Genomic DNA, 19,191 nt, shown 5'->3' with positions numbered 1-19,191 from the left:
AGACTTGCATTTCTAATAGATCCCTTAACATTATCAATTAGTAACTTTTGGAATTGGGAAGTAGAAACTTCTAGCATGTTTCAACAGTGGAATAAATGCAAGAAATGTTTAAAGACAATCAATACAGTACTACAGATGCTGTGGGAAACAGGCATGCCTACTTGTCTTTTGGGCTTCCCAGTGGCTCAGTGGTAAGTAAAATGAAAGTGTTAGTTGCTCATTCATTCCCTACTCTTTGTAACCCCATGAATTGTGTTCAGATTCTTTACCATCTGAACCACCAGGGAAGCCCCAGTGGTAAAGAATACACTTGCAATGCAAGAGACTTGGGTTTGATCCCTGGGCCAGGAAGATTCCTTGGAGGAGGAAATGGTACCCCATTCCAGTATTCTTGCCTGGAAAATCCCACGGACAGAGGAGCCTGGCGGGTTACAGTCCATGGGGTCACAAAGAGCCGGACATGACTTAGTGACTAAACAACAAGAAATTATCTTTCATTTCCTGAACCTGAACTCTGACCTTTTTTCATGAACTAAATCAAAGGCTCTCTGGAGCATCACTGCAGCTTACACTAACGAGGGTGTGGCAGCCTCTCAGAGACGGTCCTCTGTGTCATCTATCTCTCAACCACAAGAAGTACTTTAAGCAAGATTTTGACTGACTTAACCTATAAAAGGTACCCCCAAACTCTACACTACAAGAGGGTGTTTCATTATACCACAGGAGTCCTTTGGCATTTTCTTTCTAAGGATGCTGCTCATCATGTACTTCTATAAAACAAACCAGGGTGGGAAGGTGCAGTCAACACTGAACTGAGACTCCGAAGCCCCAGGGTTGAGTCACAGCTTCCCCTCAAAGGGGCTGCGTGCCTTTGGCTAAGGCACCCAGCCTTGCAAGGCCTCACTGCGCCCCACATCTGGACACACAGTTAGACATGATGTCACCAAGTTTTTTCCAGTGCAGAAACTCTGCAAATTGTAACTGCCTCCTGAATATTATTTTCATAACTTTGGTTGTAGAATCTAAAGCTGTGTCATGCTATAAATTACATAAGTGTTTTTTTTTTTTTTTAATTATATGTTTTATTGGACTTCTCTGTAGCTCAGATAGTAAAGAATCTGCCTGCAATGCAGGAGGCCTGGGTTCAATCCCTGGGTCAGGAAGATCCTCTGGACAAGGGAATGGCAACCCACTCCAGTATTCTTGCCTGGAGAATCCCATGGACAGAGGAGCCTGGTGGGTTACAGTCCCTGGGGTCACAGAGAGTCAGACACAACTGAGCGAGTAACACTACTACTACTATAGGTTTTATTAGGAAGGAATCACCTTAAGGCAGGGCAGTTATTAGCTGTGAGAGGATATATTTTATCAAGTTGATAAAATCCTTAAAAACAGCCACATAGCTTTTATCAGATAAGAATTTTCATATACATATGGTGATCATTTGTGCTATATATAAGATGTAAACATTACAATAAAATATTCTGGTTCTTGGAAAGTAAATAAGGTTGGTGGCAAAGCATATAGATACTATCTCACTGTAAGCTGAAAACAAGCATCAAGATTTTAAAACATATTTAGAACTAACTTATCAATCTCTCACTTAAAACAATGGTATTCTGATATGTGGAACAGAATGTTGTTTTTATTTATATAATTGACAGGAAATTTTATAGAAGTATAGGCTAGAAGGGAAAAAAATACCCTTATCTGATTTGGTTTTTTACTTGTATTAAACAGAATACCCTAGACGGCCTTAAATGACTGGTATCAGTGCTGCTTGTTATAGAGCATTAAAAAAGTCTTCATCACACCAAAGATTACATAGAAGTAAACCTCTTTATTATTTTTTGTTAATATAAATGGCTAAGAAATTATACATTTTAACCCCCTCCATGGGAAAAAATATATTTTTGCCTTCAAATACCTACAGACTTCATGATGAACTAAAAAAATAAATGTTCCATTCTATGATATATCAGGGCTCCCCGGGTGGTTCAGTGGTAAAGAATCCGCCTGCAATGCAGGAGACGCAGGTTCTACCCCTGGGTTGGGAAGATTCCCTGTAGAAGGGAATGGTTACCCACTCCAGCATTCTTGCCTGGGAAATCCCATGAACAGAGGAGCCTAGCAGACTACAGTGCACAGGGTCGCAAAGAGTCGGATGTGACTGAGTGACTAAACAACAATATATATGTCTATTACCCCAGCATGACCTACAATTTTAATAGCCTTCTAAATAATATCTCCCTGTACAGTTGTAGCATAAAAGTCCTGCTCTCAAAATATTTCATGGCTCTTGAGACTCTATGATGCTCTCCCTCTTTCAAAGATATTTCTCTTTTTTAGAGAACTTCTGGATCCTGAGTATACAGTTCTTATGACTCTTGTCTATATTTAAGCATCCAGGGAAGAATCCTTGTAAAGCAATAAACCTGCTGTTTGAGCTGCAGTGATGTTTCCTTTTCCTTCCCACTTGGGATAGAGGTTGGAATTCTTCACTCACAGAGAGCAGCTCTGATGACAGGGTTGTCAGAGGAGGGACTGGAGTAAAACCTTCAGATATTACCTGCCTGAGAAACGTTTGGCCTGCCTTTCTACACAGAAAATTATATGGCTTCCAAACGAAAATGCCACTACTTAATATACCTTCAATTACAAACAAAAGTGGTATAATTAGGCTTGAACTTAGCATCTCCCGCTGAGAACAGCAATTGCTTTCCTCAATTATTTTTACAAGTCTTATTCAGGGGAGAACTGCTTATTAATAAATTGGTCCTAGGTGTGCAAATGACTTCGAAAACTGACTTCAAAAAGATAATTTATGCAGGTGAAAAATAGCCTTGTTCTGTGGCTACTACTTGAAATACACTATGAAACAGAGTAATATGTATTTCAACACTGCAATCAGCACATGTAATGACTTAGCTTCTCCATATCATATATAAAATCATCATATTCCCTCTACTAGAAAGTATTTTAAAAGAAAACCAGACCCAGAAAAAACTCCAGCAATTTGCCAAAAATTAGACGGCTAGAGAATATTATATATCCTATTATTCTCCCTGGAATGTACACATCATAAAAGGTTGGAACTTGTACACAAAAGCTAGTGCCTATCACATAATATTTTTGTCTATAAAAATGTGTGAATGAATGCCTGGGTTTGGTTTCTAATATATCTTTCTTACCAAGTCACTTTACCGTATTTCCCACCTATACGCAACAGGCAACTTCAATGGGGCTGTGAGTTTCAAAGTGAGTTTGAGGGTTAAAAATTGAGACAACCAAGGGGTTGGTCTCTGGTATTTGCTCTGTCACTGCCATCCCATTTCACCACCTTCCACTAGCAAAACATCTTACAGGTAACAAAGTTATTTCACACACATAACAAAAACCCTGAAAGATAAATACAGATATCCTCATTTTACAAATAAAATTGGGGGGCATAAATGATTCATAAATGTACCATAAGGGGTACAGTGGAATTTGAACCCAATATCACATGGCCCAAACTCAATCTACAGTTCCAAAATGGACCCCTTTCCTGAAATGAGCCAATGTTGTAACCTTCTTTTACAATGTGTATGATATTCCAGTATCTTTTCTCGTCTGTTTTCCTCCCTCTCTTAACCTGTGAGTTCTTTACCCCATCTGAGTCTTCATCATATTCTTGGAGATTAACATAGGCACATACATTTTAGTTTCCTTGGCACTTTTGAATTGTTAGAAAAGGTCCTATTCAGGTTACTAAAGTTAGTACCATTTATTGTAAGGACCTCCAGAGAAAAAAAAGGAAGACAGGAAACTCATCAACTAGGGCACAGAGACTGGGAGTGGCATTTCTGGGTCATATGATGTTCTATTTTGGGGTTTCTGAGAAAATCCCACATTATGCTCCACTGTGGCTGAACCAATTTACACTTCTATCAATAGTGTACTAAGGTCCCCTTTCCTCCATATCCTCACCAACATTTGTTACTTGTGGTCTTTTTGATGATAGTCATTCTGACAGGTGTCACTTGATATCTCATTATGGTTTTAATTTGCATTTCTCATTTCATCATGATTAATGATACTGCACATCTTTTCAAGTACCTGTTGGCCATATGCATGTCCTTTGGATAAGTGTCTATTCAGGTCTTCTGCATTTTTCAATTGGGTTTTGGTTTTGATGTTGCCTTGTATGAGCTATTTACATACTTTGGATATTGACTCATCGGTCATATCATTTACAAATGTTTTCTCCCATTTAGTACTCGTCTTTTCATTTTGTTGATGGGTTCTTTGGCATCAAATAACTGCAGCTTTTGGATTCTACTGGCTACCTTTAAAAAGTAGTGTAACAGTTTTATTTCAAAATATCAACATTTACAATACTCTTAAATTCCATCCTTTGCAGCTATTTAAACTCTTGATGAAATTTTTTAGATGTCTTAGGTTGTCTTCTACTGTGTCCACCTTAGTTTCTGCCTACTTAAAAGTCTGCAAGGTTAATATTGGATGTGTGTGGTACGAAAATACCTGCTGGAGGATGGATCCAAAGCACTGATTCTTTTAGTTAAGTTAATTAAGTTAATTAATTATCTAATTAATTATTTATTTAATAAATTAAAACAAAAAATTAGGTTAAATTTTTCAGAAAATTTTGAAGAATTAGGGCCACATAAGCAAAAATATCTGAAGATTTCTATAAGACAGTATTAGGAATAATTCAACACAAACATCAATATTCTCCCAGTCAGAAGAATAATTATGTGACAGCAAGGTTTAAGCAAAACCAGGGCAATTTGGCAAAATAATATCAGGTGATTCAAGAGAAGTTTAGGCATTGAGTAAATGAATTGTTAAAAGATAAACTAAAACATATTAAAATTTTAGAATTTATTTGAACAAAAACTGATTGGAATCAGGTATAACCAAACTGTAAGCAGTTAGAAACACTCTGCCCACAGAGGCTGGGGGAAAGCTTTTGTAGAGAAAAAGCAAAAGCAAAGTTAGGAAATTATTGGTGCTGCAGTCTAAAGCTGGGGATTTCCCAGGTGGCTCAGTGAGTAAAGACCTGCAATGCAGGAGATGCAAGAGGCACAGGTTCGATCCCTGGGAAGATCCCCTGGTGGAGGGCGTGGCAACCCACTCCAGTAGTCTTGCCTGGAGAATCCCATGGGCAAAGGAGCCTGGGGGCTACACTCCATGGAGTTGCAAAGAGTTGGACACGACTGAAGCAACTGAGCACACACACAAGCACAGCCTAAAGCCTAGTGGACTATCTGTGCACAGCTATCCTTGGGGCATTAACAGGCTTAGACTTTGGTTCGCTTGCCTCAATACCAGAGCATCAGAGCCACCCCAGTTTAATAGCCTCCTGCTTAATTAATTTAACAAAAAGAGTCAGTAATTTGGGTCCATCCTCCAGCGGGTGTTTTCATACCACACACATCCAATATTAACCTGGCAGACTTTTAAGTAGGCAGAAACTTCGGGTTTTAGGGCTGAATACAGTGGGAAATTACTGCCACATCACTGACTGAGTTATGAGCAGAACCCCGCTAGGACGCACTCTCACTACCGTCCAGTTAAAATTAGGTTACTGGGTTGATTATAGCTCAGAGAGGAAGCAGGCTACTGAGGCTAGTATGATTCTCAGTCAAACCTAAGACAACATCAGGTAGGACGAGAGGAATAGGTGGAAGAGAATATCAAAGGAGAGAGAAAGAAGGAGGAGAAGCAGAGGAGAGAAGAGAGACAAGAGGGAATCTAAATCACAGAATCTATCAGTTCTCTGTTATCTTAGTATCCTGATGCCCTGAATGGAAGACATCTATTAAAGTGATACATAAGGCAACCTTCAAAATATACTATGTCTCTGTGTATTCACTGACATGGAATTTTACCCCAATAATCAATGCAAAAAACAAATTATTAAATGGCATGTTATAATATGATTTCTTTTTGTTTAAAAAAAAATTACAACTTGTATATGTGTTAAAAAAAAAAATCTTGAAAGAATTTCTCCAAATATTAACCATGGCGATTTCCAAGTAGTGGGATACTGTGTGATTTTTTTTTTACTTTCTTAGACCTTCCAGAATCACCTATCTTTCTAACAAAAAGAATGCCTAACTCCCAAAAGGCAATATTTAAAAAAAAAAAAAAAACTATTTATTCATTTATTTATTTGGCTATGTTGGGTCTGAGTTGCGATACTTTGGATCTTCGTTGTGGCTCAGTGGCTTAGTTGCCCCGCAGCATGTGGGATCTTAGTTCCCTGACCAGGGATCGAACCTGCATCCTTTGCAATGGAAGGTGGATTCTTAACCACTGGACCACCAGGGAAGTCCCCAAAAGGCAATATTAATTATGAAATGAGACATTTTATGCAACCAATTAAAACCATCTTCTGTTCAATAATAAACTTTCTTCCCAGGTCTAGATACTTTACTATGTCTAATAAAAGTACACGTGAGTGAGAAAGTAAGTTAAAAGGAAATACTGGGCCCTACTGCCAAATTTCTCATCAGTATTTTACTCTCTCTGGACTCAGCTGTCATTCCAAATCCCCACCCTACACTGCCTCTTACACCCCCATTTCACACCTGCAAAATCTACTCTGCCCCACTCCACCAGTCCCAGGCTCTCTGGTCTCAGTTCCCTGACTCTCTGGAGTTCATAGTCGTGTCTGATCCCCTCCCTGCATCTCTGCTCTGTTCTTGACAACAATCCCCAAAGCCAGGACAGCCCTTGTATTCTTTGTCCACCCACTCCCAGACTGTCAAGTACTGCTAGAAAAGGCACAGAACAAATGCACAATGAGGGAATGATCATTTCAAGAATGCTAGGTGGGCCGACGGCTCCTCTCTGACTTGGGCTGTTGGGCTGGCTTCCTGTCACCTCCCCTCTGGCAGATTCCACAGGTCTCTGACAGTCTCATGGAGCCCTCCCCACGCCTGCTCACTCCAACTGTTCAGAACTATGGAGTAGGTATGTGTGTAATTTTCCTCCAATTACATCTCCAAATGATTTTCTCTCTTCATTGTATTCTTTTGATCTTCTGTTTCAAAAGAAGAAACAGTCTTCCTCGTATCTGGTCTCTTTCACCCACAGCTCTGATTCAGCCATTCCTATTCTCTCAATCAAGGCTTCCCTGGTGGCTCAGTGGTAAACAGTCCAACTGCCAGAGCAGCAGACATGAGTTCTATCCCTGGGTTGGAAAGATCCTATGGAGAAGGGAATGGCAACTCACTCCAGTATTCTTGCCTCAGAAATCCCATGAACAGAGGAGCCTGGAAGGCTGCAGTCCATGGTGTCTCAAACAGCTGGACACAACTGAGTGACTACAGAACAACTAAATTTTCTCAATCACAGTCGTAACTACTCTTTGATTTCTTCCCTCTTCTCCTCCTCCATTTCCTTTCTCTTCCTATCACTCTTTCTCCACAATCCCATTTCCTCTCCCTGTAGACTATATATTTTATCATGGTGTCCCAAAATATGCCCTGATCTAGTTAAATCCCCACTGCATCTCACACTTTAAAAATCTCTGAACTTGAAAATGTAATCTATAATTGTTATTTCCATTTTTCTAAATAACTTATTTCTTGACTCCTGTAATTTGATTTATGCCCCTGGGAAAAGTTAGCAAAGCCTGACTACTTTAGATCCCCAATGTCCCCATCCCCATTTTCCTTGTCCTTGTTATGGCATGTAAACCACTAAAGATTCCCTCTTTGTCTAACTTGTCACTCCAGTCCACTCACTCTGCCTGCTCTTTGGCTACTTCTCCTTCACCTACTTACCCAACTTCTTTTCCTTTCTGAACTACACATCCTCTCCAACCCTCCACCGCAAGGACCATAACCCCTACCCCTTCTTAGCATTCTCACACTAACAGAATCTGCTATACACCCACAGCCCTGATCCCTTGACCTCTCTTTTCTATTAGTCTCTGGGTGCCCTCTGTTTTCAGACGTCTTCCTTCTGACCTCTGCACAAGCAGTTCCCATTAGAATCCAATCCCTGCCTACTTCTTTTATCTTAAACTGTTTAAAGTCATAGCCTCATTTCCTTCAACTTTAAACAGCACTCCTGTTTGGATAAATTCTACTTGTACAGGTGGCATACTTGGTAAAGAATCTGCCTGCCAATTCAGGAGATTCAAGAGATGTGGGTTTGATCCCTGGGTTGGGAAGATTCCCTGGAGAAGGGAACAGCTACCCATTCCAGTACTTTTGCCTGGAGAATCCCACGGACAGAGGAATTTGGTGGGCTACAGTCCATGGGGTTGCAAAGAGTCGGACGCGACTGAGCACATACACATATATAGCTTTTATATCTATTCCAAGTTTCAGAAACCCATTGCAAACAAATAAAACAAACTTAGGTCACCATTTCCCTGCAGTGATAATCTCCTGCTGAATTTTTTTTCTATAATAGTACCTCAATTCTCCAAGAAAGCCTCGCTCACGTCACCAGAATCACGTGACTCTTCCTCTCTCCTGCCCCACAGCCCACAAGCGTCCATCCTCTCCCCTTCCCAGTGCCACCTTAGCACTGATGTTCATTTTCTATGTCTTACCTAAGCAACTGCTATCTAAGGGTGTCAACTTCAAGTGCTTTCTCCTTGTAATCTCCTCTTTGTATCAATGACATGCTTTAAAAATCACGTTCTGGTCACTCCCAATCTCTTACCCAATAAAGTCTAGACTCTTGAGTCTGGAGTATAAAACTTCATGATCTGGCTCCAAGCTCACATCTAAGCCTTGTCACCCATCCCTCCTCATCATTTCCTCTAATTCCTCGAGTCCCTTGGACTGCAAGGAGATCCAACCAGTCCATCCTAAAGGAGATCAGTCCTGGGTGTACATTAGAAGGACTGATGTTGAAGCTGAAACTCCAATACTTTGGCCACCTGATGTGAAGAGCTGACTCATTTGAAAAGACCCTGATGCTGGGAAAGATTGAGGGCAGGAGGAGAAGGGGACGATAGAGGATGAGGGTCGGATGGCATCACTGACTCAATAGACATGGGTTTGGGTAGACTCCAGGAGTTGGTGATGGACAGGGAGGCCTGGCATGCTGCAGTTCATGGGGTCACAAAGAGTCAGACATGACTGAGCTACTGCACTGAACTGACTGAATATTATTTACCATTTCCAGAAGATCCTCTAAAACAGTGCCTTTACAACTGTACTTGTGTTTTCCTCTTGCGAAAGTGTTCTTCCCCATCAATTCCTCTTATCAAAGCAGGTTCATCCTGCAGACCCTTTCAATCGCCTCCTCTCCTATGAGTCTTTCCCAGGATTCACCTTGATAACTTGAGTGGTCCACTCTGTCCTTTCACTGAGCCCATCAGTATCTATGTTGAAGCATGTATCCTAACCTGCCTTGCTTTAAGTTAAAATTTTGTCTTCCCTAAAAGTTAAGCCTTTAGAGGGCAGAAGCCTGTATGTTGCATCACCCATGTTTATTCCATATTATTAACAAAATAGTATTTAACAAATGAGTTAATAAAAACACTGTCAATGCTTTTCTGGTACTGCTTCCTTTAAATTATGAAAATTTATGCTTATATTTTACCTTCTGTAACAGGTGGTGCTGGAAGTAAACAGTGAATTTGTTGTTGAGGTAATGTATAACAAAACTATTTTTCAATTTAAAAACAAAAGAAAACTGAATTTTGTAATGCATCATATATCAAAAATCAGAAACCATAATAGTTGAGATAAAAGATAAGAGAAAGAACTTCTTCCACATTGAAATAGCAATGGTAAAACCTATATTCCCCAATAGCCATGCATTTAGCCATGGTTTGTGACAGCTCAGTGTAGTAATTCCTATTTATCAAACTATATTATCTATACATTTTCCAACCTAAATCAAAGAAAAAGAAGCAAAACTACATATTAGAGTGGGAAGAGGATTTTTCGACAGTTACATCAGCAAGAGGACAACTGACAGTAAATTGATGAGTAAAAGGTACAAAAGTAAAAAATATGTAATCACAACTAAATAAAACAACAGAGAATCTGGTGCAGATTCTTAGAGCAGGACTCAGGATATAAAGCTACTGTCCTCCATCTCTAGCAGGACTTTATTTCAGTAGTTAAACTTCCATTATGATGATCTCAAACCATTGAAAAAAATAAAATTAGTTTTCAAATCTCTGTTGCAAACAGGGGAACATTTGTATCAAGTGGAAGTTGCATCAAAATGGGGGGAAAATGAAAAATTCTTTGATTCTTGAAAGGATAAATTCCATTCATTGAATTCTTTCCCCAAAGTGGGAATTAAATAAAGCTTTGATTAAAGCAAACACACTTATCCACATCTTTATAAATATATTAGGCGTTACTGCTAAAAATCTCCACACATAAGTACACATGTATACAAACATACAGGTAGTAATATTTCTAAATTCTTTTCTTCTTTATTTATTTTTAATTGAAGGATAATTGTTTTATGATATTGTGTTGGTTTCTGCCATACATCAACATGAACTGTTGGTACTATACATATGTCCCCTCCCTTTTGAGCCTGCCTCTCATCTCCCACATAAATTCTTTAACTGTAAAATTCTTAAATATCCTCCGACAATAGCAACATAAGACTACAAAGAGAAAAACATATAGCAAGCAGAGATACAAACAGACAACTCTAAGAAGCCATCTAGACATCCATGGGATTACTGCAGGTACCATCAACTCAGCTAAAATATCCCTCTAATCCTGCACTAATCTATTTGGATGCTTAGCCAGGGCAGTGTCCTTATCAAGAGAGGAGAAAAAAAATCCCTTCCCACTCTTAGCTGAGCATACTCACCAGCACAAAGCTCTTTTCTCAGGGGATATACTCACATGGAACACTGCAGTTTTTACACTCCGGAGACCAGGAAACCTGGTCACAGCAGAGTGAAGGGTGAGGTGGGCAGGACTCCTAACCTGGCGAGGACAGGTTGAGGAAAGAAAAGCCACACCTGTTACCCATTAGAACATACTATACGCTCTATACACAGCTAAGAAAATTTGTTTCACTAGAATCCTATAGTTAGAAAGAGAGAATTCCAAGGGAAGTTGCTAAGTCAAGGTGACCAGGCTATGTCTATCCAGAGTTGTAAAATAGTTAATATAGTTGTAAAAAATAGTTAATAGTTGTAAAAAAGTTAATACTTTCTTTGTTTCTCAAATTCAATACTGTTGCTTCTTCTGGGTGCACCTTACAGTGTTGAATAAATGTCCTTACTGAGTAAAACTGCTTTAACACTGTGCAAAATGGGAACGTTTTTTGCTTAAGGTGAAGGAATTGGACGCGGAAAATGGCACCGCAAAATGGCAAACGGTCAGAAGACAGAAGCGGGAGTGGATCAAGTTTGCTGCAGCCTGTCGAGAAGGAGAAGATAACTCCAAGAGGAATCCGATTGCCAGAGTAAGTGATGAAACAAACAGGAGGAGGCTGTGCTGATAACAAAGGCTTCTGCAGGGCAGGAAAGGCCCCAGACATGTTGAGGACTTACAGCCTCCAGGACACCATAGTGACTTAGGAAGATGGGTGATATGGAGTAATTTGTTTGCATTGTTGAGACATTGTTTTGAATATCACATTCTGGAAGCTGATAATACAGAGCAGAGGGTTCTTGAGTGATGCGGGGAGATCTGGATCTCCTGCACAACTGAGCTTTATCTGTTGGTTTGCATTCTGTGTACTCACAAGTCTACATAATAGGAAGGGTATGCATGATGTATGCAGTAGTCTTATATTACAAAATCAAAGGTTTACAGTATTGATTAATTCCCTCCAAGAGAGTCAGGATAGTGAAAAAAGTTTCCATTAGATTTCTGTGTGAAGTCACTCCCGTTATCTGACTCTCCGACCCTATGTGCTGTAGCCTGCCAGGCTCCTCTGTCCATGGGATTCCAAAGGCAAGAATACTGGAGCGGGTTGCCATTTCCTTCTCCAGAGGATCTTCCTGACCCAGGGATTGAACCCACATCTCTTGAGTCTCCTGCATTGGCAGGCAGGTGCTTTACTGCCAGCACCACCTGGGAAAGTTTACAGTATTGATTAATCCCTTCCAAGAGAGTCAGGACAGGGTCACAAATTTCCACTAGATTCCTACATTCAGAAATTAGAAGAGTCTTAAAAAGTACTCTAAACACTGGCAATCAGTAAGGAAGGAGAGTGAAGAAAAGAATATATAATAAATTGATTCGTGAAGGAGGGGACCCTCATTAACAGCCTCACTAGCTCTTTCTGGACATCTTGGCCCTGCCCTCATGCTGAAATCAACAGTACAGTGATCTACCAGAATTCTCTCCTTAAAGTATTACATATATGCATAGCTTAAATGTATATAGAAAGCTTTACATATATAATAAGCATCCCACTGATATTAAAGATGTAACCTCACCTCAAGAAAAGAGATTATTTTCTGTCAGAAGTTTTCAAATTCTTAGAAATTTTTGGAAAGCTTTAAATTGTTACCGTTTCCATTCAACTCACAGTTATAGCTTTCTGTTATCCCATTTGTATGGCATCTTGTGTGCCAGTTGCTCAGTCGTGTCCGGCTCTTTGTGACCCCATGGACTGTAGTCACCCAGGCTCCTCTGTCCATGAGATTTCCCAGGCAAGAATACTGGAGTGGGTTGCCATTTCCTTTTCTTCTCTTTTTATTCACATTTGGGGGATTTCCTGGATTTTCATTTATATAAATAAGATCTTTGGATTAAGGGGAGCTAATCCAAGTTGCATTTTCAGCTGTCATTGTTTAAGTGTGGATATTTGGGCAACAAATCTTAGTATCTTACTGAGTGTTCACATCTTCAATATACAGGTGAGATTTCAAAATTGAAATATCTTTGTTTAAATTTATGAACAGCATATACAAAACTACTCAAAACCTATATGGCAAAATATTTGTCACAAAATCTGTTTGGCAAATTGGTGATACAGTAGGTTTCAAATGATAAAATTATTGTTAATACCACTAAACACTGTATTTCTCTTCCGGCTTTACTAATTTATTGGTAATTTTGGTTAAATCTCTAACTAAAGTCTAGACAGTGAAACACCTTTTTAAAGAACAGTAAAGATGGTGCTTTCTTCTCTCAAATTCTTTCTTCAGTAGCAAAGAGAACCAGAGAATTGAAGAATATTTTCATAATAACAAATGTAGTAGCATCAAGCACATAAGTGTCATATGCCAGGAACTGGGGTGAAGTGAGGTGGGGTGAGGTGACTATATGCCACCTCATACAATCACCATAGCAAACCTAGGGTATAGGTGGTATTAGCACACCTAGGGTATAGGCCGGAGAAGGCAATGGCACCCCACTCCAGTACTCTTGCCTGGGAAATCCCATGGACAGAGGAGCCTGGTGGGCTGCGGTCCACTGGGTTGCACAGAGTCGGACACGACTGAGCGACTTCACTTTCACCTTTCACTTTCCTGCATTGGAGAAAGAAATGGCAACCCACTCCAGTGTTCTTGCCTGGAGAATCCCAGGGATGAGGGAGCCTGGTGGGCTGCTGTCTATGGGGTCGCACAGAATCGGACACGACTGAAGCGACTTAGCAGCAGCAGCAGCAGCAGGGTATAGGTGGTATTATTAATATCTCATTATCAGCTGGTGCTTGGCAAAGCTAAGTAAATTTTCCAAAGTTACACAGGTATAAGTCATGGCTCTGAAAGGTTGTTGTTGAATCACGCGAATACACCAGGATTCTTGGCCCCCGGAGGAGAAGAATTCAATCCGGGGCCAGAGACGAGGCTTGATCGCTCAGAGCTTTTGTGTAATAAAGTTTTATTGAAGTATAAAGGAGATAGAGAAAGCTTCTGACATAGGCATCAGAAGGGGGCAGAAAGAGTACCCCCCTGCTAGTCTTTAGCTGGATGTTATATAGTCACTAGCAGTCTGTTAATGAAAGAAAGGAATGTCTTAAAATTCAGAATGGCACCAGGCCCCTCACCCATAAGATGCATTTTGGGATAATCTTGGCACCAAATGGTTTATCCTGGGCCATAAAATGATTAACTTGAATCTTGAAGAAGGGCAGACCACCGTACAAATAGTTTCATTTACATAGATTAGGGGAACAATATCCATACTGGTTTGTCAAGTAGGTTCTGGGCCAAGAGGCGGAACCGACTTGGAGACAGAGTTTGGGGTAAAGGCATAGTACATTAGCATAGCTTAAGACAAACATTTCCATAAGAAAAAGGCATTGGTTATCTCTAGGCTCGAGAATAGCTAACTTCAGGCGAAACCGGGTGTCATTATGGCAACACAGTATTTTAAGAGAAACCTCCCTTTAAATTTGTATAGAGAAGGAAAAAATATTGCTAGTTTGTTTCCTCCTGCCGCTTAAGAGAGATAAAAATGTCTGACACTTGCAGGCTATTTCCTCTATTTGGAGATCCCTGGCCTTCCTGCCTGTTACCCTCTCAGCTCCAGGTTTTGGTTCAAAGCCCACCTGACTACAAAGCCCATTCCCTTCTCAGTCCACTAACTCCACAGATTATGACCTGCTCTAAATTAAACCACACTTCTGGCCATTTTCTTCATAGATTCGATCAGACTGTGAAGTGAACCAGAAGATTACATACCGCATCTCTGGGGCAGGAATCGATCGACCGCCCTATGGAGTGTTCACCATTAACCCTCGGACGGGGGAAATTAACATCACTTCAGTGGTGGACCGAGAGATAACACCACTTTTCTTGGTAAGTGTGCTCTGAATTACGCATATTTTTTTTCTTTAAAAAATACCATCTCAAGACTAATGCTTACTTTTGATAAAACACAGTAAACTGAAATCAATGACTTGAATAGATGAAAAGAGTATGAAATATAAATTTACAGTTCAGGATTCTCTCATGTGTTACATTACGTATGTGATCAAAATATCTTGATAAAATTTAAATCACTAGATTGTAATACAGTCTGAATTTACTGGGGAAATTGTTGCTTTGCACACTACCTAATATATTTTCAGGCTCTTGCTTAACTTCCTTTGGTGAAAACAGTGTTTTGGTTTTTTTCCCCCCAACTTTCCACAGATTTATTGCCGAGCTCTGAATTCACGGGGTGAAGACTTAGAAAGGCCTCTTGAGCTTCGGGTCAAAGTTATGGACATAAATGATAACCCCCCAGTCTTTACACAAAATGTGTACACAGCCAGCATTGAAGAAAACAGCGACGCAAGTAAGCAGAGTGACACGCCTTCACTGTGTTACACCATCTATTTGTCTTGGTTAAAAGCTTTAGTAGATTGCAATACAGGCAATTTCAGTATCAGAAAAAGCCAAATTTGTATTTGAAAATGGAAAGTAATTTTTAAAAATGGTATTAAACAATTTTTAAAGTTTTTTTTAAAAATACATTTGCAGAAATGTGAGACAATGCCAACCATGTCACTAAATTCCATTGTGATATAGTTCATTTTTTATTAAAAAAAATGTGACTTATGTAAACATAATGAGTTTATTGTTGTCACTTTAAATAAACCAATAAGTACATTTTAAATCAAAGATTATTGATTTTTTAAAAAGATTCCTATATTTTGCTAATTTGCCATCTTTTAAGGAGTATAAGTACTTTATAAATGGTAAAGGATTTTATAGAAGGAAACCACTATTATTTTTGTAATCAGCAGTGAAGTGGAAAGTCATGGTACTATATTCTCATGGAAAATTAGAACAAGAGAATTCAGGAGAAGGCAGACTACTCTTTCTTCCTATGCCTGATGATTTGCAGAATTGATTCTAACAGACTCCCAAAACTTCTTCGCCTCCGTCTTCATTTCTAGACACCCTGGTGGTAAAGTTAAGTGCCACAGACGCAGACGAAGACAATCATCTGAATTCTAAAATTGCCTATAAGATTGTGTCTCAGGAGCCGGCGGGCTCACCGATGTTCATCATGAACAGGTACACTGGAGAAGTGTGCACGACGTCCAACCTCCTCGACAGAGAGGTAAAGCCTGCTGTGAATGAACTTTTAAAAATAAGGAATTCAGTTTTGACGAGACAAAGATGAAATGATGCGTGTGTGCCCATGCCTTTTTCGTGTAAAGGAGAAGAGTAAAAAGAGTCCAGCCATTACTTTTCAATGAAAATGATGAAAAGAAAAAAATACTGTATTAAAAGATGACAGAAAATTATAAAAGAAAAATGGAATAATCAGAATGTGTTGGATTGTATTCCAAACAAGGTCAAAGTCTTAAAATTCTCTTTCATCTTAAGCAACACAGCATGTATAACCTCCTCGTGAGGGGCTCAGATCGGGATGGAGCTACGGATGGACTGTCTTCAGAGTGTGACTGCAGAATCAAGGTTTTAGACGTCAATGATAATTTCCCCACTTTGGAGAAAACTTCGGTAAGTTGTTACTCTTCTACTCCTTTTTTCCCCATAAGTGTCAATAATAGATCTACTTTCCTGCTGGTTTGTGAACCTGGTTCTATGACATGTATGCTGCTGTGCTGTGCTATGTCATGTCCAACTCTTGGCAACCCCATGGACTGTAGCCCACCAGGCTCCTCTGTCCACTGGGGTTATGACATGTATAGATGTACTCAACTTTCTCGCTGTATAAACTTTGGAACTTCTTACATATAATCACATACAAGATCTGCTAGAGAAGGAATAGGCTACCCACTCCAGTATTCTTGGGGGCTTCCCTGGTGATAGCTGGTAAAGAATCCGCCTGCAATGCGAGAGACTTGGCTTTGATCCTTGGGTTGGGAAGATCCCCTGGAGAAGGTAATGGCTACTCACTCCAGTATTCTGGCCTGGAGAATTCCATGGACTGTATAGTCCACGGGATCGCAAAGAGTTGGACACGACTGAGCGACTTTCACTTTCACTGAATAGTAAATTTGCCTGTTTCACTATTCTGTGTAAATCTTTTCTTTGACAGCATATCTCCTCCATACTCTCTACTCACAGAATTGTAGAAATTTATGAACATAACTCTGGGAATCATGTAACAATGTTGATGTATTTTTCTATGCCTGATGATTTGCTGAATCAATTCCAGAAAAGTCCCAAACATTCCAACTTCCATATTCATAAAGAGCCACACAATTGAAAACAGTAGGGCTGAACCTGGCTCACTGCCTGTTTTGGTTAAAATTAAAAAGTTTTATTAGGCCACAACTGTCCTGTGTTGTCCGTGGCTGCTTTGATCTTAACAACAGCAGAGATGAGTAACTGACACAAACTCCCTGGTCCACAAAGTCTAATATAGTTACCATCTTGCCCTTTACATAAAAGGAAGAACTAACTTAAGAAAAATTTAAAATAAGCAAGAAAAATAAAACGAAGTTCCTGTTTGACCTTGATTGCACCTGCAGCACAAGAAAACCAGTTTTATTATCCTGTAATCATTTTATTCTTATATTGCTGATAGGACAGATGGCTGACACAAAAATCATTGGCATAATCTGTTGTTAGTATTTCAAATAAGAATTATGATAAGTCAATCTCTTTCCTTGTGAAAATTTATTGATTATAAAATTGATCTATGCCATTTCAGTACTCAGCGAGTATCGAAGAGAACTGTTTAAGTTCGGAACTGATCCGATTTCAAGCAATTGATCTCGACGAAGAAGGCACTGACAACTGGTTGGCAAAATATTTAATTCTCTCTGGAAATGATGGGAATTGGTTTGATATTCAAACAGACCCACAAACCAACGAAGGCATTTTGAAAGTCATCAAGGTACAGTATGGGATCTGCAATATTCGCTTTCCAAGAAGGGTTAGAATACTCAGAGAGAGAATCTGTCTGCAACAAGTGGACCATAACCTTGCATACTTCTTGTGTGGACAAGTGTCCTGGGTTAGTGGTCTGTTCAGCAAGGCAGTGTTTATTACTAAGAGAAATAAGAAGTCTGTTTTGTTCTCACAATGCCCAACACCTAGTTGAGAAAATAAGGCAGGTACTTCCAAACTAGGTAATAATATGAGTTAAAAAAACAACACATAGCAGATGTTATGGTATTAGGCGTAAACTGGAGTGGGCTGCCATGCCCTCCTCCAGAGGATCTTCCCAACCCAGGGATCGAACCCATGTCTCTTCCATCTCCTGCACTAGCAGGCGGGTTCTTTACCACTAACACCACCTGGGAAGCCCCAATTAATAGCCAGATGGGTGAAATATGAAATAAGTTCTAACAGATAAGATCTTTCTGAGCAAGAGGTGGCTGAAAGGGTTTCAGTCATGGAATCAGGCTTAAGACTTTATAACCGAGATTGTTAATGTGGGTAACAAAATGCACAAACACACAGGTGAGAAAGCATAAAGCATGTTCAGGCATGACGAGCAGTTCTGTGGGGCTGTTGCAGAGTATTCATGGAGAAAAGTGATGAGATGCAAGAACACATGTTCAGAACCTTGAGTACTGGACTGCAGGGTTTGACTTTTTTCTTATAGATTAATTTTTCTTGAACTACTTTATGCTTTATGGACAACAATAAAATCTAAAAATAGAAATAAAACTACAAACCAATAAGATTCAAATTAGCATTAATGCAATAAGGAAAATTAATTTTTCACAAACAAAATTACTACTAACAACATAAACAGAACTTATAGCTATGAAAACATATACTAGTAGACCTACGTACACATTTATTTGAGCACGCAGGGTGAACTGTGATTATTCAGTTGTTACTACTTTTCTCTATTCCAGTTACTGTGATACTTTTTTCCAGACAGTAAATTAGGAAGCCAGTTAGCCCTCATCTGATCCAAACATGTTGTTTATATATTGAATTTTTTTCTGTCCTTTTTGCAACTGTTCGGAGAAATTAAAGTATTACTACTTTACCACAAAATACAACCACTAGCACAGAAATCATGTAGAGTATTAATTTATGAGGCAGTCATCAAAACCATGGAAAACATCTGTATGTGCTTTTTAAATTGCCATTCAAATCAATATATGACATTTCAATTCCTTAAGAGAACACAAGGACTCCAAGAGTATGCGATGAGCTTCCTGTTTGAGAAACATGGCTTTGGGCCAAAGATCAGCAAACTATGACTCTCGGGCCAAATCTGACCTGCCACTTTTTTGTAAATAAAGTTTTACTGGAACACAGCCACATGCATTCATTCCTATATTTCCTATGGCTGTTTCCACACTCCACTGGCTGAACCGAATGCTCAAGACGGAAACTGTATCTGATCT

General features: G+C 39.5%; 2 protein-coding genes across 5 annotated transcripts in view; one reads left to right on the top strand and one right to left on the bottom strand.

The window, feature by feature from the left end:
- LOC147345978 (uncharacterized) overlaps positions 1-19,191 on the bottom strand; it is a 302,780-nt gene that overhangs the window by 187,376 nt on the left and 96,213 nt on the right. The gene's annotated exons all lie outside the window — the stretch shown is intronic.
- DSG4 (desmoglein 4) overlaps positions 1-19,191 on the top strand; it is a 44,914-nt gene that overhangs the window by 8,200 nt on the left and 17,523 nt on the right. The window contains 10 exon segments of the mRNA XM_086372364.1: positions 9,589-9,624; positions 11,290-11,421; positions 11,606-11,648; positions 11,651-11,689; positions 11,692-11,723; positions 14,561-14,716; positions 15,053-15,197; positions 15,802-15,968; positions 16,238-16,372; positions 17,532-17,717. Of these exon segments, the coding sequence (XP_086228490.1) occupies positions 9,589-9,624; positions 11,290-11,421; positions 11,606-11,648; positions 11,651-11,689; positions 11,692-11,723; positions 14,561-14,716; positions 15,053-15,197; positions 15,802-15,968; positions 16,238-16,372; positions 17,532-17,717 (1,071 nt within the window).

This window comes from Bos grunniens, chromosome 24 (assembly GCF_055505025.1).
Source record: "Bos grunniens cultivar Pamir isolate PY7600 chromosome 24, Bosgru_T2T1.0, whole genome shotgun sequence".
NCBI classification, from domain to species: Eukaryota; Metazoa; Chordata; class Mammalia; order Artiodactyla; family Bovidae; genus Bos; species Bos grunniens.
This window is presented reverse-complemented; position numbering and strand designations above follow the sequence as displayed.